Raw genomic sequence first — 22170 nt, 5'->3', positions numbered from 1 at the left:
TCATGGGAAAGAGGGGAGAAGGGAAAAAGGTTGCAGGATCCAGGAACCGTCAAATCCTTTATAGTCGGGTACTGGACCACCGGTAGAGGGGGTGGAGATCCCTGCCAGCTGAAAGGTGCCCATTTGCTTAATGTCTAGCTGATCGGTCCGAGAAGCTAACTGGCCGTTTATTCTCCCTGAATCGATAGCAATCGGAAAATTGATCCATTTTGACTGGCTTGGCTGGAAGCGAGCCGCAGATTATCATCAATTCTATTCCAGTTACAGTTCAGGGTCTGCGAAGACATGTCTAGCAGGGGGCCCGGTGCCAATCGCCCCTTGAATAGTATCATCATCTAAACCAGGTTGGGGAGGAGGTAGGAGGCGATCGCAGGGGCGGACGCCAGTCTGGAGAAGATGAGCGGAGAGAAGAATAGGGGGGCGCTGTTAAGAGGCTGAAGGACATCAATGCTAACTAATATTAACCGATTGCTCCACCCGAGGGTGCATTAGCGCGATGCGGAAGAAAAAAATCGCCAGGGGTACAACGAGGTCGCCTATTCCCTTGTGGTGATAGGCCCGCAATCGACAGGGAGGCACCGAGGTACATGAAGGTCAGCCACCATGATGGGTTGAACTGGGCCCCTCCCTGCTTGGTGTGTTCACGATATGGTCCCCGTAGCCCGTAGTCGTTCCCTCTCGATGGGGATGATCGACAGGGTACTAACTGGAAATGATCGGCATGGTGGGAAAGGGACCAAACTTCCCTGAAAGAGTAGGGGGTTAATCCTAATGTCTGGAGCCGGAACCCGACATTAGTTGTTGATAAGGGGACCGATTCTGTCCATCTGAGGGATCGACCGTTCCTCTTACCAAATCTAGAAGTAGGAGAAGGGGGGGGGAGAAGTTCACAAAAGAGGACCCCACGCAACGGTCTGTCTCCATGATCAGGATTGATACCACAGCAAGATTACAGGCTTGCAGGCGAGGATGATCCCAGGAGACTGTGCCTAGTGTTCGCATGTCGTGGATGTGTTGCATGCCGAATTCAGACGGAACAAAAGAGGAAAAAAGATGTATACTCCGGTGGACTCCGGAGATCCAAAATGCGCATTCTAAATAGCTGTGTGGGTAGGATTTTCTTACAAATCCATCACAGCAACTCCACAAGTTGCCCCGGACTTGGAATGAAAAACCTGCCTGCTGGTACAGTCCTTGTTGTAGCTCCACTTTGGGGCGTCGGATAATGGGAACGGGAAACCTGGTATTGCCGATGTCGAGGCCTGAGGGACGTTACAGTGCAGGCTCGCGTGAGCATGCAAGGCTCGGGATCGTCGGGATATAGGAAATTGACCAATCACCAGCAAAGCAGATTTCTCTTTTCCCCGCATCTGAGACCAAAGAGCACCTTTGGAGCGCGGAATTCGCAGGTCGAAGAGAAATGTGCGTATGACAAGGTGTGCTCGCGCACTTCCGAACTCGGCAACAGGTTCTATTCCCATGTTGAAGCGGTTTTTTTTGGGCGGACGGAGGCATACGGATATCCAACAGGTGCCGACGAAGTCCGGGTCCCGTGGGGGAGCGGGTACTATGATGACTCGAGCGGCGGTGGGCAGTCTGGAGGACAGGCACACTCAATCCAAGGCACCGCCAAATCCTCTCCCTCAAGCCCTGACCGTCGGTGCAATGTCAGCCGGTGGTAGATCTCCACGGCATGTGAAGTGGGTATAGATACACTGGGCGTGATTCGTTGCACGATGCAGTCGGTGACATGGTTCAATCTGCCACATAGATTTCCAAGTTTTGGAGACTTGCATGACCTTCCTGTGCCGGACAATCAGGCCGTGTGCGTCAGGCCATTCGTGTCAATTCGGATTTTCATCAAGAGCATGAATCAAGCGAGTACCAGGTCCCACTGGAGGTGCTCCAACACGTCCAGCCAATGCCTCATCTCTCCATCCCAAAGCAGGTGCAACACCTCCTTAGCCCGTTTCACATTTCCAATGCCAAAGTTAGACTGCAGCTTATCCAATGACTCGATGACAAGAGCCCGCGTAGCGGGATCTTCGCTCTCGGCCCCAACCAAGAAGAGGGGGGAGGTGAGAGCCGAGTACTCGCAGTACTGATCCAGTGGGAACGACCTGAGCCTAGTTACGCAGCTCTGCAAAGCCGCATCTTTCGACGTCGAGACAAACGAAGACCATAGTGTATACAGATCTGGCCCGGCGATTTCCTGACTCATACGTTTCAGTATGGAATGGAGATGGATGTACGACGAATCGCGGAAGCACTCTGCGACCATGAGGAGGCGCTGTATGGCGGCTGCCGTGATGCCCCGAGGAAGGTTGTATTGCTTCATGGTGTGGGTCCAACTGCGGAGGGACGAATCACTAAAGTGTGGTCAGCGTGCTGCATGGGCCGCAGATACCAAGAAACTTACATTGTCTGAATTTCTAGGATCAGGGCGACGGGGTCATGGCGGAGACAAGGGAGGTCGGCGATGCGGGCCGATATCCGGATAATATCCTCTGTGTAACCGATATAGCTGTCAAGCTTTGTGAGGCTGAGATGCTCCGTGCCGGGGATAAGCTCTTGTGTGACGGGTCTGCGGTTGGTCACTTTGGCCAGGTTGTGCGCGTACATAAACCTACAGCAACGATTAGCGGATCGACGTCTCTTGCGCCCGCACATTCAAGGATCACTCATACAGGCCCCAGAGAAATTCCGCCAGGTCGGTGTCAAATGTCGCGAAGCCACCGCGGGAGATGACCAGATTTTCCAATGCCTTGAGATGCGTGGCCCACTGCTTCACGCTTCCCCGTACGATCTCGTATTTCACCAGAAGAGCCACCGACAGGATGGAGTCATCAGTAAAAGGTTGACCAGGAGACTGGAATAGCGCGGCACGAATCCCACTCATTGTTCGAATGTAGTAATTGGCCGCCGCCGTCTGGGCGTGCAGGTTGTCCTGGGACCGATTGGCGAGATGCATCGCAGACACGGCACAGAGGGCTTTCATCAGGAGGGGTGAGGATAGGGCCCTGGGGATGATCAGGGAACGTAGAGGGTTCTCGTCGCTGTCCAGGTTTGCCAGCAACTTGGACCCTTGCTCCATGTGGTATTGAAGAAAATGGGTTTCCAGGTGGGAGAGGTTACTCATATGTCCCGAGGGATCGAGGATCCCTAGACCGAATTCGACAGGCGCATTCCACGGGACCACCTCTTTGCCACGGCTAGTATCCACATCATCGAAGTCTGAATTGTCCGCGGACGGCGTGCGTATTTCGATTGCATTGCTGTCCGAGGGTGATGAGAGAGAGATGGACGGGCAGGTCGAGACAGTCGAGCACGGGGACGATGGCTCTCGTGTGGATGCTGGAGATGACCCCAACTCCGAGGCCGAGGCGTCGATCCTCCGACGCTTGGGCACCGGTTCATACTGCTGGAACACCTGGTCGGACGGGTTGAGCGGCTTTGCCCAGATTGACCCATAGCCTTCACAGCTCAGCCCTAATCTCACGCAACTGCGGCAACTGATCTGCCATGTCAGTCGAGGCGAGACTACGTTCGGGATGACCACGCATACCTCGGTTTCTCTTCATCGCAGCGCTTTCGACGCCTCTTACACGTGAGACAACCGGACCTCGTCCATTTTGAACCTTCCCTTCGGCATCGTTTTCTTGCCGGGGCTTGCGCGGGGCTGCCCACGGAGAGCATCACGACTGGATCAATGTGCTTTCCGTTGATAAACAGGTCCCGATGGGGTGGGATTGTATCAAAGCGACCCTCACAGCTAGCCAACCAAAGTATTAGCGTCACTGATGACCATACTTAGTACGAACTGATCGCATGAAACTAGATGGGTTTTCAAGACTAGTATCGTTGCCAATGGTACTATACCTCCAGCACTGCAAGGGACACGGATTGAGACGGAGTTGATCAACTTACCCAATTGGAGGGGGTAACGGATGATCCGAGGAGTGTCCCTGATCAATGACGAAAGCGACCTCAATTCCAAGTGTCCAGCCGATAGAAGAGCAACAAACAGACAGAGACAGCCCAACAGATGGAGAGAGAAAAGAGAAACCAAGTACCGTCAACCAACTAGAGTGACCCGACTGAGGAGCTACCCGCGCTAAGCCTCATCGGGACGGGATGCGATACGCTTATCAGTGGCTGACATAAGCATCCCCGCTCCCCTCATTTCTCTCTCTCTCTTTATATCTATATCTATATCTCTATATATCTCTTCCTTTCTATTAGAACAAGGGTGAGTTCAGACTATACTCAAGGAGAACTCTATTCAATCTAACCACTAACAAGATTACAAATATTACTTGAGAAATGGTGGCTTTCCAGATATTGATATCCCATCCCGACCCACCATTCCTGAATCGGCAGGTCCATGCGGGCCCGGTGGAGGAGACTCAAGGGCCGATAGATGGGCCTTGCGTGCGCTGTGGTACAATCACATCCAAGCCTGCAGTTGCGACAACAGCCTATGATATTGATCACCATGTTTGCTGTTATAAATCCAGTCGACGGAATCTGGATCGCTACTTAAGACCGTGATTGACCCAGATCTTTCATCTTCCCTCCACCGTTCTACCATATTTGGAGAAATCGCCCCAGTTCAAACACCATGTCGATCGATTCGCAAGGCGTGGCACCGACCACTGCGCACACCCGCCACCCATTTGACCCCGTCACACCGCACGAGATCCGACTGGTGGCCCGCATCCTGGAAGCGGCGTTTCCGGGAGTTACGTTGCGGTACAATCGGATTGATCTCCATGAGCCGATCAAGAACGATGTCGTTCCATATATCGAGGCAGAGCGTTTGAGAAAACCCCTGCCTCCGAAACCAGCCCGTCTGCTGTACTCTTACTTTCACCGCCAGGATAACGGCGCATGTTACAAAAGCTTGGTGAATGTGGACAGTAAAACCGTCGTCTCCACCAAGGCGATCCCCGAAGGTGTCCAGGTGGGTGTCTCCGACTTGCCTCCGGTTGCGCGGTTTCGGTTTCCTGATATCTCTTCTTTGCTAGGTCCCGGTTGATATCGACGAACTCATCGACATTGAAAGCCTCTGCATGGAACATCCGGCGGTCAAGGCCGAAATTGAGAAGCTCAAGTTGCCTCCGGGGGTGACGGTCTGTAACGACCCGTGGATGTACGGCTCGGACAATGCCAACGAGACGCGCCGACTGTTCCAATGCTTCATGTATATGGTGTCGGTGGACCACCCCCAAAACAACCATTACTCTCTTCCTTGCAAATTCTCTCCGGTTTTCGACCGCCATACTATGGAATTAGTGCGTATGGATTACTTGCCTGGCGGAGCAGACACAGCCAGCACCGAAACGCAGCCTTGGAAGCCCGTGGAAACCATCCAATATGCCCATGACCTTCTGAACGAACCGCTGCGAACAGACCTCAAACCCTACATTGTCCAGCAACCCGAGGGTGCTTCTTTTTCGACGGACGGTAACTCTGTCTACTGGCAGAAATGGCGCTTCCGGGTGGGGTTCAACAACCGGGAGGGCATGGTACTGTATAACTTGACGTACGATAACCGTAACATCCTGTACCGCCTGGCGGTTTCCGAAATGACGGTCCCTTATGGAGGTGAGTATCGTCCTGGTAATAAGATTGGAACTTGTGTTCTAACATCATGGACAGATCCTCGTGCCCCGTACCACCGAAAGCAGGCTTTCGATGTGGGCGATGTCGGCTTCGGTCTCAACGCCAACCAGCTCTCGCTGGGCTGTGACTGCCTGGGTCACATTAAATACTTTGACGGATACCGAGCGGATTCCAAGGGCAACCCGGTCCTGTTAAAGAACATCATCTGCATGCACGAGCAGGACAACGGCCTGCAACACAAACACACCAATTACCGGTCTGGGGCGGCGACCGTCGTGCGCAACCGCCAGCTGGTACTCCAAATGATCTGCACCGTAGCAAACTACGAGTACATCTTCGCCTACATCTTCGACCAAGCAGCGAACGTCGAACTGGAAGTCCGCGCCACCGGAATCCTATCCACGGTCCCATTCGACCACAAAACCGGCGAAACCGTCCGCTGGGGCACCAACGTCGGACCAGGCGTGATGGCCCCCTTCCACCAACACATGTTCTCCCTGCGCGTGGACCCCGCAATCGACGGCTTCAAAAACACAATCTACTACGAAGACAGCGTGCCACTCCCCGAAGACGAAAACAACCCCTACTTCGTAGGCTACACCACCGAGCAAAACACAATCCACCAGTCCAGCTCAGCAACCACCGACATCGCCCGCCACCGCGTCTTCAAGATCCGCAACGACAACGTGATCAACCCCATCACCTACAAACCAGTCGCATACAAGCTCATGGCCGCGCCCAGCCAAATGCTCCTCCTCAGCCCAAAAGCCATAGGCCATCGCCGCGCAGAGTTCGCCAGCAAACCCATCTGGGTCACAAAGTATCAAGACGACGAGCTATACGCCGCCGGCGAATTCACCAACCAGAGCAAGCGTGCGCACGGCGTCGAGACATGGGTCCAGCGAGGCGATAATACCGAGAATGAAGACGTAGTGCTTTGGCATAGTAAGTCCCCCACATACCCCTTCCCTAATCCTTCCAAACCAGTACTATATACACCACTACCCCTTTCCCCCATCATGAAATCAAAACTAACACCGCCCAGCATTCGGCCTCACCCACAACCCCCGCATCGAAGACTTCCCCGTCATGCCCATGGAGCGCATCAGCGTCATGCTCCGCCCAGACGGGTTCTTCACGAAGAACCCCGCCTTAGACGTCCCGCAGTCGTCTCAGTCGTTTAACCAGTCGACCTTGCACCCGCCGGCAGCAGCAGCACCAGCTCCAGCTCCAGCGTGCTGCTCTGGTGGTGCGGGAGCTGGCAAGGCGAAGCTGTTTAAGCGTGTGGAGTAGTCGACTAATTGACTTACTAGAGTAGCGGGTTATATGTAAAGGGGGAATATGGGGGGAGTTTGGACAGGTAGATAGATTTTGGTCTCTATATTTCTGCAAGATACCATTTACTATTTGGTTTACGTTATTTATCTTATTTTTACATGAAAAGAATAAGGGTCATAAAGGCAGCGCTTCATCATCAATCAGTGTTCTTTCTATTCTCGTTCATTAACACATGTCTCCTGAAATGAAAAAGAGGTACACATCCATTGACCGCTCCGAGTCAAAGACAGGAAAATAAATGAACGATGTATGGGGGAAAAAAAATATCAATATAAACCAGATCGGAAAGTCATCGTACATAAACCAGATCGGAATGCCTAATTTACAAGCACCCCCGTAGATCTCGGTCGTCTTTCTCCTCCCCTTTTGCTTCGGGCTCAGCCTGATACTGCCTACTGGGTTCAACCCACTTCACGGCTGCAATCAGGCAAAAGCCACTCCTTTTCTCTCAGTTTCATCTCTGGGTCCAGCCTTCGTTGGCCACGTTCAACGGGACCAACGGAGGGTCAGCTCCAGGCGACGCCGACAGATGTACCGTTTACGCCTTAAAAGCGACGTGAGCGCTGGGGCGGACGCCGTCGTGGTGCTCGGCAGCGGTGTGCAGAGCGCCGGTGAGGCCGTGCTGGGTGTTGATGCCCTCGACACGGTGGGTGGAGTTGATGTTCTTGACGAGGGTGAGCTGGAAACAGGTGGCACCGCCCTGGCGGGAAGTGATGGTGGAGTAGGCCAGGAAGTATTCCCAGATCTGCGAGAGTTAGCATGGTGAACCATACCAATTATATCGGTTTGGAATGGGCCTCAAGGGCTATGGAGGGGAAAGAGATCACTCACTCTGTACCAGCGGTTGCCGTACTTGGCCTTGACCTTGTCGGCGTTACCCAACCAGTTGCGGTACCAGTGCCACAGGGTCGACGAGTAGTGAACACCGATGGTGTCGACGGCCTTGACCTCAAATCCAGCACCCTCGAGACGGTCGACAACGAAGCCCAGGGGAGTGCTCGCGTCGGCGCCGGGGAAGATGTACTTGTTCATGAACAGACCCCAGATGAGATCCTCGTATTGCCAGGACTTGCGGAGACCAGCGATCTGCAGGAAGAAGACTCCATCGTCGTCGAGCATATCGTAGACCTGAGACAGGAAAGTGCTGAAGTGGCGCACACCGACGTGCTCGGCCATCTCCAGGCAGGTGATCTTGCTGTAGCCGCCCGACACACGGGGAGCGTCACGGTAGTCCGAGCACAGAATACGGCTCTGCTCATCGGCGATGCCAGCGTTGCGCAGACCCTTGTTGCCCCAAGCAGTCTGGTTACGGCCGAGGGTGATACCGGTGACCTGGGCGCCATAGTGAACGGAAGCGTATTTAGCCAGCGTGCCCCAGCCACAGCCGAGGTCCAGAATAGTGTCACCGGGCTTGACGCCGATCTTCTCACAGACGACGGCCAGCTTGTTGTCCTGCATTTCCTCGAGGGACTCTTCCTTGTTGATGTCGCCGATCAGACCCGAGGTGTAGATCATGCGGGGGCCGAGGAACCAAGCGTAGAAGTCATCACCGCGGTCATAGTGGTCACGGACCTGCTCCTCGTCTACGATATGTTAGCAGGGCTCGAAAGTCGTTTCTCTTGGTGGGGTCAGAGGGGAAGACGAACCCTGAGAGCGCGAGTGGACCAACATCTCGGGGATGAAGCCAAGGAGGAAGTGCTTGTAGAGACCCATGGTGAAGCGGAAGCTCGCCCAGTCGTGACGGAACTCCAGAGCCTCGAGGGCATCACCCTTGAACTCGACCTCGCCGTTGAAGTACTTCTCGTAGAAGGTCTCCATGGGGATCTTGCTCTTGCCACGGTAGGTAGCGCGGTCATGCTCGCTGTTGAAGCGGAGGTAGTGCTCGACGGGACGACCGGCATACTTGGCCTTTTCGGTCTTGCGCGGGGAGACGGAGGAGGCGACGGTCCAGAAGACCATCAAGATGGGGATGGTGGTGAAGACGGCAAAGAAGATGGTGGTGTAGAAACCACCACCGACCTGGCGAGCCAGGTACCAGGGGATGAGCAGGAGCAGGGAGAACAGCAGGATGTTGGAGAAGCTGTCGCTACCGGGGGAGTCGGCGGGGACGGGGGCATTCTTGATGGAGGGATACTGTGTAGATGTCAGATTGGGTTTCTCATTTGTTGCGCGTGTTGTTTTGAATTGTGCTTTATTCGTGTGTGTTCAATTCTTTGTTTTCGGCTTCATGGTTTCATGTTTTTCTTTCTGTTTCTTGTTTATTTTGTTTTCCCCATTTTTTTGTATTTTCATTTCCATCTTCATGTATTTTTATTTTTCTTGCACAATCCAATTGATATAGAATCAATTGATATAATCAATAGAGAAATCAATTGACAATTGACAATTGACGTACCTTGGTAGTCCGAACACCACAGTCCTCGGCAGGAGTGACACACTCGGCAGCCGGAGTCTTGATAAACTCAAAGTCCTCTGGGGACTCGGGATGAATTGTCGCCATGATGATGACAGACAAAAGAAAGGGGAGGGTGGAGAGAGGGGGGAAAGGAAAAAGGGGATGGTGGGGAGAGAGGAAGAAGAAGGAGAAGAAGAGAAGGAGGAGGAAGAAGGAAAAGAAATAGACGGGGGAGAGAACTGGCCCCAGGCTCGGAAGTCCAAGCGTACAATGTACCAGGTAGGAAAGGTACCTCGAGACACTAACAAACAGCCACCTGGCCAAGGTACCGAGAGCTAAAGTGTACCTGGCGGGAGCTATTCCCCCTCACCGCCTGGGTGATATCTCTCTATGATTGGTTGGTGCTTCAGGAGGTGCATAAAGTATTTATTATTCATCTATTCTGGGATATAGTTCTGATGCGGATCTCAATCCTGGTTCCTGTAGCGGTCAAGGATTGGATTTATTGAATGGATAATATCCTTCAGTCAAGTAGCAATCATGTAAGAACCTCCAAGGCTCCCTCGAGTCCTCCACTCAGGTCTGGACTCTTAATTAGTTTGGCCCAAGGGTTCGCATGTCCTGAAACTGCATGATCGACACCAGCAATCTCCCCATCCACACAATCGCCTGTCGCATTCTTTACCTGTTTCACTGATGACGACGACCAACCATTTTGGGCTGACTCGCTCCTTGGATGAAAGAAAACCTTTGATCTGATTGGAATAACATTCGTAAACATACACATTAACGCCACCCTCTGGTGGAATTTCCCTGTTACCGGCCCCCATCCCATTGTATAGCCAGTCCGTCCCGTTGTTCCGGCGAAGCATTCATGAAAACGATGACAATAAAGAAGAACAGTATAAGAAAAAAAATTAAGAAACGGAGCAAAACGCAAAGCATAGCATAACACCTCATCCCATGAGACTCCTGAGTCCTGACCGCTAATGCAGTCCCCGGGGCATTCCGACGTATCCGATCTCCTTCTGGAGAACGATGTAATAAAGGACCTGTTTACAACGCGAGCTGGAAGTTCTGGGCTTCCTCATCCTCCTCGAACATCGGGAGCCTCTCTTCTTCTTTCTCGGCGGGCGCCAACAAACCTTCGTCTGGCTGCGGGACATGGGGGATCTCGCTGTCGAAGAGTGACGACCCAGCGGGAGAAGGCAGCAGATAGGTCTCCGGGGACAGAATATTCGCGCCTACGGAATCGGAAACCTCCGGGGTGGCCGGCGACGGTCCATGGAGCTTGGACGACATGTCGCGGCCCTTGGTGTACCCCACCGTCGTGCGGGAGCGGGCGGCCGCGGCGGTGTTGCGCATCGGGGACGGGTTGGCCGGCGCACGAGGCTTGCGGGATGCAAACATGGACGAGGCGACTCGGGGCTTGGGCTTCGGCAGGGCGGCGGACCTGGTGCGCATGGTTGGTCTGTCGGTGCCGGACAGAGCAGCGGCTGCATTGCGAGCGCGGACGGTGGAGATATTGGTGTGGCTGTTCTCCTTGGCCTTGTTGGCGGTGGCCCTGGTGCGGCGCTGCGGGAGTTCCTGTGCGCGGGTCTTGCGCGGATGAGTGACCTGCGGGGTTTCCTCGAACCCAATACTCTCCACCGACTTCAGGATCATCTCGTCGACCAACTTGTCGACCGCGATGGAATCCTCCTGGAACTTGCGCTGTCGGCGGGTGAGCCCATCCTCTCCAACTTCATTGTCTCCATACACGCTTTCCAGTCCTAGCGCGAGATTCTGCGGTTGGAACTGGGGGAAGGTGGTGTCGTATGTGATATCATCAGGGATATCTAAAAGTGCTGCAGGAATGTTAGAACGGACTGGTCGAAAGGTAGAAGTCGCGTGAGGAGCTCACCTTTGGGCTTGGGCGGCATGTATTCAATGTCGGGAACGTCATCCGGGGCTGGTTGCGCCTGCACCTCGGGCTGACTCGGCTCGGTCAACGGGGCGAACTTCTTGACTTTCTGGGTGGAAGCTCGTTTGGTCGTCCTCTCCGGCTTCATCGTCCCCGGTGCGGCAGGGGTCTGAAGGCCTCTCGCCTTGGCATTGGTCGTTTTCATTCCGAGGGGGGCCCGCTGACGGGTGTCTATTACCGTCATAGTTAGTAAACTCCGAATCCATCAGGTGGGCGAATAGGTATAGGTTTCCCCCTCTCCTCTCTTCATTTTTACATACCCATTGGTGTAGCAAACGCATCTTTCACAGAGAGCTTGGTCGTCTCCTTCTGCTTCCCAGTTCCCTTGACGGTTTTCTTCCCAAAAGCCAGCGGATCGTTCTCGTCGTTCAGCGGGATCTTGAACGGGGTCTTCGGGGCCCGGGCACCCGGGGTTTTCGGTTGAAGGGTCCTGGCGCCTTGATTCAAGGGCTTCGAAGCGGCCACCGTCTGGTGGGCGTGCACCAGGTTCTCCTGGTCTCGGAGAGCCAACATGGTGGCGGTTTACTCATGCACGGAATTCGATCGGAGTAGAGCCAGTCGTTTTCTTGTCAGTGGTGAGTACGATGTATAGGTAGGTGGAAAAGAAAAGAATGGAGAGAGAGCAAGAAGGACCATCAAATGAGGTACTAGGGAAGACAACTAGTATTGGATGGTACTATCTTGGACGTGACTTCCTTGATGCAATGATAGGTGTTTTGGTGGTTGCCGTGGGGATTCTTCCGGCGGGAAAGAAACCCTGGGTCAGCCACAGCGCACCGCCTCACCGCCTCTGGTCCAGCCACGGTTGGCTGTCCTAAACAGGTTAGATCCAACTGATTGCCAGGCTGGCATAATCCTAATAATAACAATAATAGCAATAATAATACCCAAAATAATCATAATAAGGGTGAAGATGATAATAATAATCTGGTAATTATAGAACAGTAATTTATCAGATCCTCATATAATAAAGCACTAATTACCACTAGTTGAATACATGCGTATGATTAGTTCTATCTACCTACCTAAATCGACCTAAGGCCACCGCTCTTCCTCCACTTCGGTCGTCTCCTAACCTACCTAACCCAATCCCTTACCTATCTTTCTATCGATCCGATTTCCCCCTCTCACTTCTCCCCTCTCACTTCTCCCCTCCCGACTATCTTCCCTCTGGTTTCTCGCTGAGCGAAGACCTTTCTATCTCATCGCCTCTCTTCTTGTTGAACCACACACCAGATTAACCTTTTTACCCGTCGCCCATCATGGATAAGATTAAGGAGGTGAGTTTCTGGTCTCTCCGCCACTCCCTCCCCTGTTTGGCGGGGTAGCTTGGCTGTTGTCAATATGCACATGCACCATTCCTTCCCCTTGCTTTTCCTGGCCTGTTGTCACATACCTCTTGGATTTTAGCTTCTCCCGGTCTTTCTCGAAAGAAAAAAATACAATAAAGAGGAAAACAAGGGAAATCAGGAGAAAAAGAAAGACGGGAAGGAGTGAAAATGGCACCAAAGAAATGACAAAACTGATGACGCGAACCCAACTAACGATGTATAGAGAATGAACCAGCTCCGTCTGGAGGCCGACGAGGCCGGCGAGAGGGTGGAGGATCTCAAGGGCAAGGTCAAGACTCTGGAACAGGAGAACCTGTCCAAGGAACAGGAAATCACGTCTCTCAACCACCGGAACCAGCTTTTGGAGGATGAGGTCGAGAAGCTCGAGACTTCCCTCAAGGAGGCCAAGGACGCGGCCACCCAGAGTGCCCAGCACGACACACAGAACGAGTCTCTGCAGAGACGTCTGCAGGTCTTGGAGGAGGAGGCTGAGGATGCGGATCGGAACCTGCGGGAGACCAACGAGAAGTATGTCTTTCGAACCCGGAACAAAGACAAAAGACAAGCAACTGGATGACTGACGATTTCTTACTAGGCTCCGCCAAACCGACGTCAAGGCCGGCCACTACGAGCGCAAAGTCCAGGCCCTGGAATCGTCCCGTGACCAGTGGGAGAGCAAGTACGAGGAGATGGCCAAGAAGTACGCCGAGTTGCAGAAGGAGCTGCACGATCTGGAGGTGTCTATAAGCAATGTCTAAGGGCAGGTTTGAGAACCGGCGTGGAGTTGGGGCCGATGCTGGATTCGGCGGTCGTTCCAGTATCTCTTGTTTTTATAGTTGCAAATCGCAGCCCGTCTGATTACCGTCCATTAGCCGGCGACAGATCTCGCAGTGTTTCTTTGTCTTGTCGCGCAGCTGGCTTTAGTCCTTATCCATCGGTCATCTGCCGCTCCCCCCTTTCCCCTGGACCTTAACAGATGCTTTCCCCGGCTTAACAGATACTTTTCTCTGAAAGGTAGATACAGTGTATTTCTACGAAATGTATCATCGTGAGACTTCTAGCGTAGGTAATTTGTCCCTGGGTATGATCAAATGTCACCTCCTGCCCCGCACCGTTATTGCTCGCGCCGCGCCTTGGCCTTCTTCTGGTTCGATAACCGCTGCTTCGTCCGAGTAAGCCTGCGATCCTCCTTACTCTCATACCTAAACTTCTTCTTCTTCTTCTTAGGTTTATCCTGCGCCTTCTTCTTCTTCGCCGGTTCGGGTGCCTCCTCGGTTTTCGTCGCCCGCGCATCGCCGCCCTCTTTCTCCTCATCTGAGCGATCTTCCCCATGGTAATTAAGTAGACCTTCCCGTGACGGATCCATCTCCTCCACCGTTACCGTAGTATATTTATCTTCATCGATATACTCCGCCTCATAATCCACCGGAGGCGGCTCCTCAATCCCACCCCACTCCTCTCCCTCCTCATCGTCGTCGTCGTCGTTCGCAGAACCGGATCCATCGCCATCCTCCTCCTCCTTCAACCGCTTCAGTTGTCGTCGATGTTCTTCAAACGCGCGCTGGTAGTCTTCCGCTCGTTGCTCGCGAATCTAATTTAATAAAATATCACCGGGTTAGGTCGCTCTTTCTTTCTTCTTCTTCTTTTTTTTTTTTTTTTTTTTTTCACTGGGCTTGAGGGGGGGGGACAGCCGACGCACCCTTCTCCTCTCGTCTCGCTTGATTTCTTTGGCTTTGCGCTCGGCGACCTCCTGCGCATTGCGCTGTCTCTGAAGCTTTCGTTTGCGGAACCCTGTGAGGTATTCCTGGCGGGCGTCTGTATCAAAGTTGATTTCTTCGACTTTGGTCGCGACCTTGCGGCGTTTTGCCGAGGGGTGGACCATTTTGTTTGGGGATATGGCTGGACCGGTGTAGACTGCGATTGATGTAGAATATTCAAAACAGAGAATATCCAGCTAGACTAAAGGCAGAAAATGAGAGAAAAAAGAGAATGATAAAGATATACAATCGTAGGAGTGTCCGTGTAGAGTTAGCGGGATTTCCAATTTTTTAGTTCTCCAAGCTGGACTGGCTCGACCGCCTCCGAGACCGCCGGCCAATCAAGCGGTCCAAACGGCGGTCCGACAAACCGCCAGCCTTAATAGCTAGGCTGCGGCATCATCATCCTTCATTATCGACTTCTCTCCTCTCCCCAGGACTCCTCCACTCGACTCTGTTAGACCCGCGGTCGATTCTCATATAATTATGCATCTGCGAGGCCTCTCCCTGCTCGCTCTGGCAGCAGCAACCGCCAACGCCTTCCGAGACTCCTCTCCTTTCTTCCTTGCCTCGACCTCTGAGTACGTTGTCCCGCTAATCAATCCATGCCACCAGTAGTTAGGTAGGTAGTCGCGGGATAGCTAACGGGCGTGGTAGAATTCTTACGCAACCCGCAAACCTTAAGAGCGCGACGGACCTGCTCGATGACCTTTCCTCGGCCCTCCGTGGCTGCCCCTCCGATTACTATGTCCTCGCCTCTCAACCGGGGGTGCACAGCACCGACTTCTCCAAGCGCAACGCCGCTCCCCGCCTCGGCGCGAAGATGACGGGCAAGGACCGGGATATTCGGTCGAAGATGATTGTCAGTGAGGTGGTTGGGGCGTTGGAGGCCAAGCAGATCCAGGACGTGCTGGAGAAGGAGTGTGGGGCGGAGACGACTGTCGTGGATGGTTCTTGTAGGTTTTGTTTGTTGGACAATGCGTTGTTGTTGAACATCTTGCTAATTGGATTGTGTAGCGGGATCGTATCCCTCTGATTTCGGGGCTGAGCCTCGTGTGATTCTGGTGGACTTTCCCAATCTTTCCCTGGGGTCGGACCGCGCGCAGCAGCTCTCGGACAACGGTATGCGAGTCGACCGTTTTATCCCCCGCTAGAGACATACTGATACAAGTGTAGATGGTCTTCTGTCTGATGTCGTCGAGCGGATTCCGTCGTCAAAGAAGTACACGATCCTCTACGTCACCTCGCCGAGGGAGTTCGAAGAGCCCACTCACGACATGTCTCAATCGGACCACGGATCCTCCCAAGATCCCGTCCACATGGACTTGAAGCGGGACTACTCGGCACATGGTCGTCGGGAACAGCCTGCGTCCAACAGCTCGCTGTTCCAGGAATACCAATACTTCACTCCCGGTGCGTCGCCTGGCCCAAACATTGACCTTGATAACGACCAGACTAACATCCGCAGGTATCTTCATGGGATTCATGGCGACCTTCTTGTTCCTGGCCATCCTCTACGTTGGACTCAGCGCTCTCCTGAGCCTGCAGGTCCCCTATGCGGCGTTTGAGAAGGACACGTCGGCTACGGTGCAGAAGAAGCAGCAGTGATTGATGAACTTATCTGGGGGGGGAGACGTTACTTATGCTATGATACACCTTGTTGATTCATGTTGGCGAACTATCCTTGTATTATGCTATCAAGTGTGATTATTCCATCCATCCAGATTCCATAGACACAGTAATGGTGCCCACCACGTGACCTAGCACGGGGCAACGAGGCCAACCCAATCAGGCAACGCCCGCCAAAAGGCGCCCCCGTGACTCTCAGGGACTCGACCGTCTCAGATTCGCCTGCGCTTTTTCTCTCTGGTCTCTGACGGCTGATCCTGACAGCCGATCTACATTCTCTACTGCTCTTTCTTTAGTCGCTGCATATACAGCCTTGTCTTTCTTTGCGGGGGACTGATAATACCCCGAGATTGATTCCTGCATTGTTGACCCGGTGTTTGGGTGGAGCCTCAGATCGGAGAGATCCACGCTTACAGCTGCGGAGTACTCTTATCGACACCCTCATCGCTTGAGCGATTTATGCGAATAGAACATTATTCAAACATATCGCATACTGATAGAGGCAGCACTGATGCCTTGACGGTCGTTCCCGTTCCAAATCAGATCATCATCGCCCATTCGTTGTTTATTCTATAGCCTGAGAGCCGCGTTATCCGACCATTCCTGCATCTGCATTCCGCCATGATTCTATTCCCCGCGCGCCGTTCGGGGGGCCGGCGATCGTCGTGGATGCTCCTCGTGGTTCTGGTGATCGCTTTGTGTGCGGTTTCCGCTGTTGCGCAAGATAAGACTGCTGTGGATAATCCCGACGCTGCGGCTACGGACGTCGCGTCGCCTGAAAATAAGGAGACTGCGAAGGTACCTGCGGAAGAATCTGCGAAAGAACCTGGGGAAGAATCTGAGAAAGAACCTGAGAAAGAACCTGAGAAAGAACCGGAGAAAGAACCTGAGAAAGAAACGGCGACGGAAGAACCCACGAGCAAGGAGACGTCCAGTGAAGAAAAGACCACTGAAGAGACGAAGACGGAGGAAAAAACGACAGACTCGAAACCGACAAGTACCAAGACGTCGGAGTCAGAGACCACGACGGATTCCGAGTCGACCACCTCCGAGACTTCCTCTGAGACTACATCTTCGTCCGAGAAGACCTCGTCTTCCAAGACAACCGATCACCCAGAAATAACGGTTCCCCCGACGGCAGACGCGCCGTACATGCAAAAGTCCAACACGCCCGAAGGCACAGTCTTCATCGCCGTCGGCGCCGTCCTCGGCTTCCTCGGGTTCGCAGTCCTCGCATGGCGCGGCATGGTCGCCTGGTCCGTCAACCGCTCCGTCCGCCAAGCAGCCCTGGTACACTCCTCGGAAAGCAAAGGACTCCTCCGGTCCCGCCGCAAGAGGTCAACAGTCCGTCCCCAAGGCCCCGTCGCGCCCGTATCTCTCGAGAAAATGAGCGGCAACAAACGCTCCAGCCACATGCATCAACGCTCAACCAAGGTCCCCAGCTCCAGCAGCGGCCTCTTCTTCTCCCCAACAGCCGGAATGCAAAGCAGCGGAAACCGAGCATCAAACTACCTCCCCGCAGGATACTACGCAGCCGGAAATGCCACCGCAGGCGGGAGTGGCAGCGGCGGCGGCGGCAGCGGCGGCGGCCACCACACGCACTTCTCCGACCTCCCCGGAATAGGACCCCAGGCACAAGGCTACACGCGGACAAAATCAGGCCCCAGCCCACCAGGAACACCAACACAACAGCAGCACACACCCAGCGGCCCACAAGCACCCTACTACGGCTCCTCAACCAGCGACGTCAACCTCTCCCCCGCACCACCGGGTCGAACACCCAGCGCATACCTCGAAGACCTCTTCGAGAACCACGCACCGCAAAGAAACCAAAACAAGCGATATCGGGGTTGATACGCGGTTGCTCACTATATCTTGTTTTCTTCTTTTCTACGAGGGACGATCGATGTACGGTTTATTGATTGATTGATTATTTGATTGATTGCCTTCTTACCTAACCTAGCTTCCTGGTTCTTGTTTAGTCCTTTTGCATTTAACTAATCTTTGATTTAATCCGTTGATAAAGCATGAATTGCATACATACATACTATTTTTGTGTGGGATCAACCGTCTTGTGTAATGTTTATATCCCAGCATGGCGTTCACTGCACCTCATTTAATCATTCATTCATTCAATCAATAAATCAACCTGCCGTCTACAACAACAGCTAGCCATTGGTGTATTCAGATACCAAGTGATTACGCGCGTTATCCCTACAATCAAGAGAAAGTTGGAAAAGTCCAGAGAAGAGAAAACCCGTGTCAGAGGAAGACCGATATTGTACAGATCAGCCCCGACAACGCGTCTGTTAATAGGTATTCATAATAATAATACAAATGCGAAAATATAGCCCACCCTCATCCATCCATCCATCCTTCCAGCGTAGAAACGCTAGTATATCTGATAGCAAATCCAAATCCCAACAAATTGATGCAGACATAGAATGGTAGTGGTAACAGGCATAGAAACAGCAAGATCCAGGCTCTTCCTATGCTAGAGAATAGATCGCGTCGCTGGTGTATTAGGACGCGAGTTGGGACGGATACCGTGTGAAGGGTATCTGTCCCATGATTAGATAATTTAATCCGCGTCTAGCTTGCCGTTGATTTCGCCCAGGCGAATGTCATCGGGGACCGGGCCTCGGCTGTTGCGGACTATGACAATATATTAGTAATGCAGGTATATTGGATCAGTGCTGGGACGACGTACTCAGTTCGGCCTCTGACCGGAGAAACACCCACATCCAGCGGCGTGCGACTTCCAAAGATAGCAAGATGAAAATGCCAGATTCCTTCTCGCTGAGCCAGGTCAGGCCGGATACGAATTTCGAGAGCCACGAGAAACGAATGCAAAAATCTATGACCATGGCAGAATAGTACTGTCGGTCTGAAAAGTAACGGTGGCGGCGCAGGCCGAACGGGTGGTCAGGGTCTGCCCGCGCCGAGGTGAAGAGAGTCAGGTCCCAGTCCTTCGTGATGTCCCAATAAAAGCTGTAGGACGAATTGATCAAAGCGAAAAAGTGCCTAGAACTGGTCAGTTGTGGATTGGGGTTTTGCAATTTAGCGAGACATACAGTATACGTGAAAACCCTATCTCACTAATTTCATAGAACTCCATTGGGTTGTAGTTCCTGATCTTGGCAGCAAGGATAATGACAGGAAAGGCACTGGAGTATTTCAATGCGTTGGCCAGATGCTGGTTGGCCTTGCTGTTCTCCCGGCTGAGGCCAGCTCGTCGGGCACGTAGATATTCGGTCAAACATTGTCGGAGTCGGATAATACTCGGAATAGCGATGATGGTGGGAACGATGTAGCCCTTCCCACACATCCGATCTGGCTGGGACGTGCTCGAGATGCCCCCCGTGAAGAACATGCAGAAGGTAACGTACAGGTCCGCCAGAACCTTGGCGTAGCTGGTCAATGCATCCGCCAAGAGAACATCTCCGAACTTGCCATCTTGCGTTTCCGCCAGACCGCCAATACTGATCCGTTTCAGAGTCAGGAGAAAGCGGCGCCGTCCCGAGCGCGAAACGGGATTGACCGGTAATATCAGAAGGAATAACGCTATTACGAAGTAGGATTGCGGAATAATGTCCAGCCTCTCAACCTGTTCCACCGTACCGCGCGTCGTGATCCAGAAAAAGAGAAACGAAAGTCCCAGGGGCACGGAAAGAACCGTCGCTAGACGGAGGGCGGAGGTGTGATGTGGCTCTTGGTGCGACGCTTGCCGGGGAGGGTATCGGATCAACGAGGCGAGATCCTAGCGAGGCGTCAGTCAACAGACAACCACATAAGGGGTAAACAGGTGGTCAGAGGGAGCACCTACGACATTATAACTCAAGAGATATTTCAGATTGACGCCCCATCCCCAAAAGCCTATCAAACCAATACCAATCAGGACAGAACATAACATTGAACTCAATGAGTGCAAATCATACCAGCGAGCAGAAGCGCCGCAACCCGATAGGGGAATGGAAAGGCTAGACCGAAGTCATCCAATTGAGCATGCTGATCAGGTCCCATGTTCCATCGAGGAGACGGCACCGAGGAGGTGATCGATCTTTCTAGTATCGGAGTAGGGGAGGAGAGGTGGGGGATAAGATAAGAGTATCAAATCGGTTCAATCAATAGACCCCAGTAACGACAAAGAATCACGAGAACAGCAGAAATAGAAAGACTATAAGCAAAATGAGAGACTAGAAGTGAGGGTATTGACCGAGTCGAAAAGCACGTCTTTCGTTCCTGAATCTATCCAGAAACAAGTCCACCTTTCACGGAGACCGAAAAGAGGCCCGTCTGGACTTTTTGGCCGCATCCGGTGGGCGGTGATGGTGGCGGTGAGCTTGATGATCCTGAGGCCATACTTGCATTCTCCACGTGACATGTATCCGCTGTAGTCACGTGTCCATGGACCGAGGCATCTCGGACTGCTCGCCCGCCGTCCGGGGAAAGACGTCCGAGAAGTACGGGGAACAATGCGAACTCATTCCAGAAGCCATCACAGATCTGACTGTCTCACAGACACTTCTTGATTTACTCTCATCATCGTCATCTATAGTCTCCTTGAATCGGCCAGATACCATCATGGCAGACGAAGACCTCTCACTGTCGGCGCCCACCGCGCCCGCAGCTCCCAGTCCCTCGGCCTACTTCTACCCCTTCGCAACCTCCCCAGACATCATCCGATCGCACGAAAAGGATGTCTTCACCACAGCTAGCCTGTACAACCAAGCGCAGTCCATAGCCCGCTCTCTCCGCGGCGCCCGATACGCCCACGCCCATTCCGAGTCCATCAAGAACCTGACCGAGATCCTGTACTTCTCCCTAACAACCCTAGTCGGCAACCGCACCCTCGGAGAGGAATACTGCGACCTAGTTCAGCTAGAAGATGACACGCTCCGCCTTCCATCCATCGCCCGACGCGCGGGCTATATCCTCAGCAGCATAATGGTGCCCTGGTCGCTCCAGCGAATCCTCCCGGGTTTCCGACAGCGGTTACGCGCCAAGCTAGAGCGCAGCATCGCACGGCAGCAATTCAAAGCGCAGCAGCAACACGAGGCGTCGAAATTAACGAAAGGAGGACAGTCTCAATCCCGTCCGCTCTTCACAAAGCTCCGCGTTCAAAAGTACATCCTCGAGCATCTCGACTCAATCACGTCCCTTTCTCCCATCTACGCCCTCAACATCGCAACCTTCTACTTCTCGGGCTCATACTACCACCTCGCGAAACGGTTCTGGGGCCTTCGGTACGTGTTTACCAAGAAGGTCGGGGACGACGAGCAACGCGTCGGGTACGAAGTCCTCGGCGTGCTGCTCGTCTTGCAGATCGCAGTCCAGAGCATCCTGCACATCCGGAGAGTCGGCGACAGCTTCCAGCAGGAAGACCGGGAGCTTGATTCTTCTGCTGCGGGTGGCCCGAACGGCAAGGATGACACCCTGGGCCGCTCGATCGAGCACCCCTCCGCCCTTCCGCTCCTCCCTGCCAACACGGCCCGCTACGACCTCGAGGAAGACTCCAAGGCCGTCCCGTGGATCCCAGAGGGCCAGCAAAGCAAATGCACGTTGTGTCTGGAGTCGTTCAAGGACCCGAGCGTCACGACATGCGGCCATGTCTTTTGCTGGGTCTGCGTTCGGGACTGGGTCCGCGAGAAACCCGAGTGTCCGCTCTGTCGGCAGGACGTGCTGCTGTCCAAGGTGCTGCCTCTACGGGGGTAGGTTTCTATATACGATCACGAAAACAGCATGTTGTTCCTTGTTCCGTTTTATTCCGTTCGTCAGATGCATGCATGTACATAAGCTCCTATGTCTTTACATATACATATACCCTTTCTTTCTAGACCCATGCAATAGAACGCCTTGAACCGATCCTCTTCCCATAATGTACATTCGTCGAGTTGACGGTCCGTCGCGTTTGTTGGTGCGAGTGGTTGTGGTGGATGCCACAGGTAGATCTTTCTGCAAGGCCGTCTACCAATGACTCATAGAATCTAAATGAGCCTCGCCTTGGGTAATATGGCCACAGCAAGAGCTCGCTGTATACTCAGAGCGGGGTGGGTGTGTGCAGGCACCGTGTGCCGTGCCATATCGAGTGCGTCAGGTGGAATAAGCCAGACCATCCGGGTTTACTTGGTG

At 53.3% G+C, this 22170-nt stretch overlaps 10 protein-coding genes across 10 annotated transcripts; 5 read left to right on the top strand and 5 right to left on the bottom strand.

Annotated features, from left to right (window-relative positions):
- Positions 1-1873: 1873 nt before the first annotated feature.
- Positions 1874-3696, bottom strand: P168DRAFT_242406 (Zn(II)2Cys6 transcription factor; the record flags this gene model as incomplete). The annotated part of the gene is made up of 4 exons (XM_024833801.1): positions 1874-2369; positions 2420-2626; positions 2688-3512; positions 3566-3696. 4 exons carry the CDS (start codon positions 3694-3696, stop codon positions 1874-1876), a joined length of 1659 nt encoding a protein of 552 aa, XP_024689865.1.
- Positions 3697-4600: 904 nt separating this feature from the next.
- Positions 4601-6983, top strand: P168DRAFT_274974 (amine oxidase). The gene is made up of 4 exons (XM_024835458.1): positions 4601-4963; positions 5028-5607; positions 5662-6570; positions 6671-6983. The coding sequence occupies exons 1-4, from the start codon at positions 4622-4624 to the stop codon at positions 6916-6918; spliced, it is 2079 nt and encodes a 692-aa protein (XP_024689864.1). The 5' UTR covers positions 4601-4621; the 3' UTR covers positions 6919-6983.
- Positions 6984-7087: 104 nt separating this feature from the next.
- Positions 7088-9517, bottom strand: P168DRAFT_313034 (putative cyclopropane-fatty-acyl-phospholipid synthase). The gene is made up of 4 exons (XM_024839624.1): positions 9359-9517; positions 8610-9096; positions 7795-8546; positions 7088-7708 (listed from the first exon to the last, which is right to left on the bottom strand). The coding sequence occupies exons 1-4, from the start codon at positions 9461-9463 to the stop codon at positions 7502-7504; spliced, it is 1551 nt and encodes a 516-aa protein (XP_024689863.1). The 5' UTR covers positions 9464-9517; the 3' UTR covers positions 7088-7501.
- Positions 9518-10106: 589 nt separating this feature from the next.
- P168DRAFT_293087 (uncharacterized protein) lies at positions 10107-12017 on the bottom strand. Its single transcript, XM_024837741.1, has 3 exons — positions 11582-12017; positions 11262-11492; positions 10107-11205 (listed from the first exon to the last, which is right to left on the bottom strand). Exons 1-3 carry the CDS (start codon positions 11832-11834, stop codon positions 10415-10417), a joined length of 1275 nt encoding a protein of 424 aa, XP_024689862.1. The 5' UTR covers positions 11835-12017; the 3' UTR covers positions 10107-10414.
- An 861-nt stretch (positions 12018-12878) lies between these two features.
- On the top strand, positions 12879-13410 carry P168DRAFT_242499 (tropomyosin; the record flags this gene model as incomplete). Its single annotated transcript, XM_024833809.1, has 2 exons — positions 12879-13180; positions 13248-13410. The coding sequence occupies 2 exons, from the start codon at positions 12879-12881 to the stop codon at positions 13408-13410; spliced, it is 465 nt and encodes a 154-aa protein (XP_024689861.1).
- Positions 13411-13766: 356 nt separating this feature from the next.
- On the bottom strand, positions 13767-14534 carry P168DRAFT_321681 (rRNA-processing protein RRP17; the record flags this gene model as incomplete). Its single annotated transcript, XM_024840497.1, has 2 exons — positions 13767-14243; positions 14352-14534. The coding sequence occupies 2 exons, from the start codon at positions 14532-14534 to the stop codon at positions 13767-13769; spliced, it is 660 nt and encodes a 219-aa protein (XP_024689860.1).
- Positions 14535-14822: 288 nt separating this feature from the next.
- On the top strand, positions 14823-16123 carry P168DRAFT_274963 (Ac45/VOA1 transmembrane domain-containing protein). Its single transcript, XM_024835457.1, has 5 exons — positions 14823-14990; positions 15067-15365; positions 15427-15531; positions 15586-15822; positions 15878-16123. The coding sequence occupies exons 1-5, from the start codon at positions 14896-14898 to the stop codon at positions 16015-16017; spliced, it is 876 nt and encodes a 291-aa protein (XP_024689859.1). The 5' UTR covers positions 14823-14895; the 3' UTR covers positions 16018-16123.
- Positions 16124-16266: 143 nt separating this feature from the next.
- Positions 16267-18280, top strand: P168DRAFT_293084 (uncharacterized protein). The gene has a single exon (XM_024837740.1). It carries the CDS (start codon positions 16660-16662, stop codon positions 17890-17892), a length of 1233 nt encoding a protein of 410 aa, XP_024689858.1. The 5' UTR covers positions 16267-16659; the 3' UTR covers positions 17893-18280.
- On the bottom strand, positions 18256-20277 carry P168DRAFT_61438 (EXS domain-containing protein). Its single transcript, XM_024842054.1, has 5 exons — positions 19977-20277; positions 19865-19914; positions 19113-19798; positions 18749-19062; positions 18256-18693 (listed from the first exon to the last, which is right to left on the bottom strand). The coding sequence occupies exons 1-5, from the start codon at positions 20059-20061 to the stop codon at positions 18620-18622; spliced, it is 1209 nt and encodes a 402-aa protein (XP_024689857.1). The 5' UTR covers positions 20062-20277; the 3' UTR covers positions 18256-18619.
- Positions 20278-20514: 237 nt separating this feature from the next.
- On the top strand, positions 20515-21833 carry pex10 (ubiquitin-protein ligase peroxin 10). Its single transcript, XM_024837739.1, has one exon. It carries the CDS (start codon positions 20623-20625, stop codon positions 21751-21753), a length of 1131 nt encoding a protein of 376 aa, XP_024689856.1. The 5' UTR covers positions 20515-20622; the 3' UTR covers positions 21754-21833.
- Positions 21834-22170: the final 337 nt, after the last annotated feature.

Source organism: Aspergillus campestris (genome assembly GCF_002847485.1).
Source record: "Aspergillus campestris IBT 28561 chromosome Unknown P168scaffold_12, whole genome shotgun sequence".
Classification (NCBI taxonomy): domain Eukaryota; kingdom Fungi; phylum Ascomycota; class Eurotiomycetes; order Eurotiales; family Aspergillaceae; genus Aspergillus; species Aspergillus campestris.
This window is presented reverse-complemented; position numbering and strand designations above follow the sequence as displayed.

Bases quoted from the DNA above. Each gene is read 5' to 3' on its own strand.
- P168DRAFT_274974 (XM_024835458.1), top strand. From the start codon at position 4,622: ATGTCGATCGATTCGCAAGGCGTGGCACCGACCACTGCGCACACCCGC. The intron at 4,964-5,027 runs GTGGGTGTCTCC...CTTCTTTGCTAG, and splicing joins CGATCCCCGAAGGTGTCCAG to GTCCCGGTTGATATCGACGA. The intron at 6,571-6,670 runs GTAAGTCCCCCA...AACACCGCCCAG, and splicing joins AGACGTAGTGCTTTGGCATA to CATTCGGCCTCACCCACAAC.
- P168DRAFT_313034 (XM_024839624.1), bottom strand. From the start codon at position 9,463: ATGGCGACAATTCATCCCGAGTCCCCAGAGGACTTTGAGTTTATCAAG. The intron at 9,097-9,358 runs GTACGTCAATTG...ACATCTACACAG, and splicing joins GTGGTGTTCGGACTACCAAG to TATCCCTCCATCAAGAATGC. The intron at 8,547-8,609 runs GTTCGTCTTCCC...AACATATCGTAG, and splicing joins GGTCCACTCGCGCTCTCAGG to ACGAGGAGCAGGTCCGTGAC.
- P168DRAFT_293087 (XM_024837741.1), bottom strand. From the start codon at position 11,834: ATGTTGGCTCTCCGAGACCAGGAGAACCTGGTGCACGCCCACCAGACG. The intron at 11,493-11,581 runs GTATGTAAAAAT...TGACGGTAATAG, and splicing joins TGCGTTTGCTACACCAATGG to ACACCCGTCAGCGGGCCCCC. The intron at 11,206-11,261 runs GTGAGCTCCTCA...ACATTCCTGCAG, and splicing joins CATGCCGCCCAAGCCCAAAG to CACTTTTAGATATCCCTGAT.
- P168DRAFT_274963 (XM_024835457.1), top strand. From the start codon at position 14,896: ATGCATCTGCGAGGCCTCTCCCTGCTCGCTCTGGCAGCAGCAACCGCC. The intron at 14,991-15,066 runs GTACGTTGTCCC...CGGGCGTGGTAG, and splicing joins TTCCTTGCCTCGACCTCTGA to AATTCTTACGCAACCCGCAA. The intron at 15,532-15,585 runs GTATGCGAGTCG...ATACAAGTGTAG, and splicing joins GCAGCAGCTCTCGGACAACG to ATGGTCTTCTGTCTGATGTC.
- P168DRAFT_293084 (XM_024837740.1), top strand. From the start codon at position 16,660: ATGATTCTATTCCCCGCGCGCCGTTCGGGGGGCCGGCGATCGTCGTGG.
- P168DRAFT_61438 (XM_024842054.1), bottom strand. From the start codon at position 20,061: ATGGGACCTGATCAGCATGCTCAATTGGATGACTTCGGTCTAGCCTTT. The intron at 19,915-19,976 runs GTATGATTTGCA...TTGGTTTGATAG, and splicing joins TGCGGCGCTTCTGCTCGCTG to GCTTTTGGGGATGGGGCGTC. The intron at 19,063-19,112 runs GTATGTCTCGCT...GACCAGTTCTAG, and splicing joins ATAGGGTTTTCACGTATACT to GCACTTTTTCGCTTTGATCA.
- pex10 (XM_024837739.1), top strand. From the start codon at position 20,623: ATGGCAGACGAAGACCTCTCACTGTCGGCGCCCACCGCGCCCGCAGCT.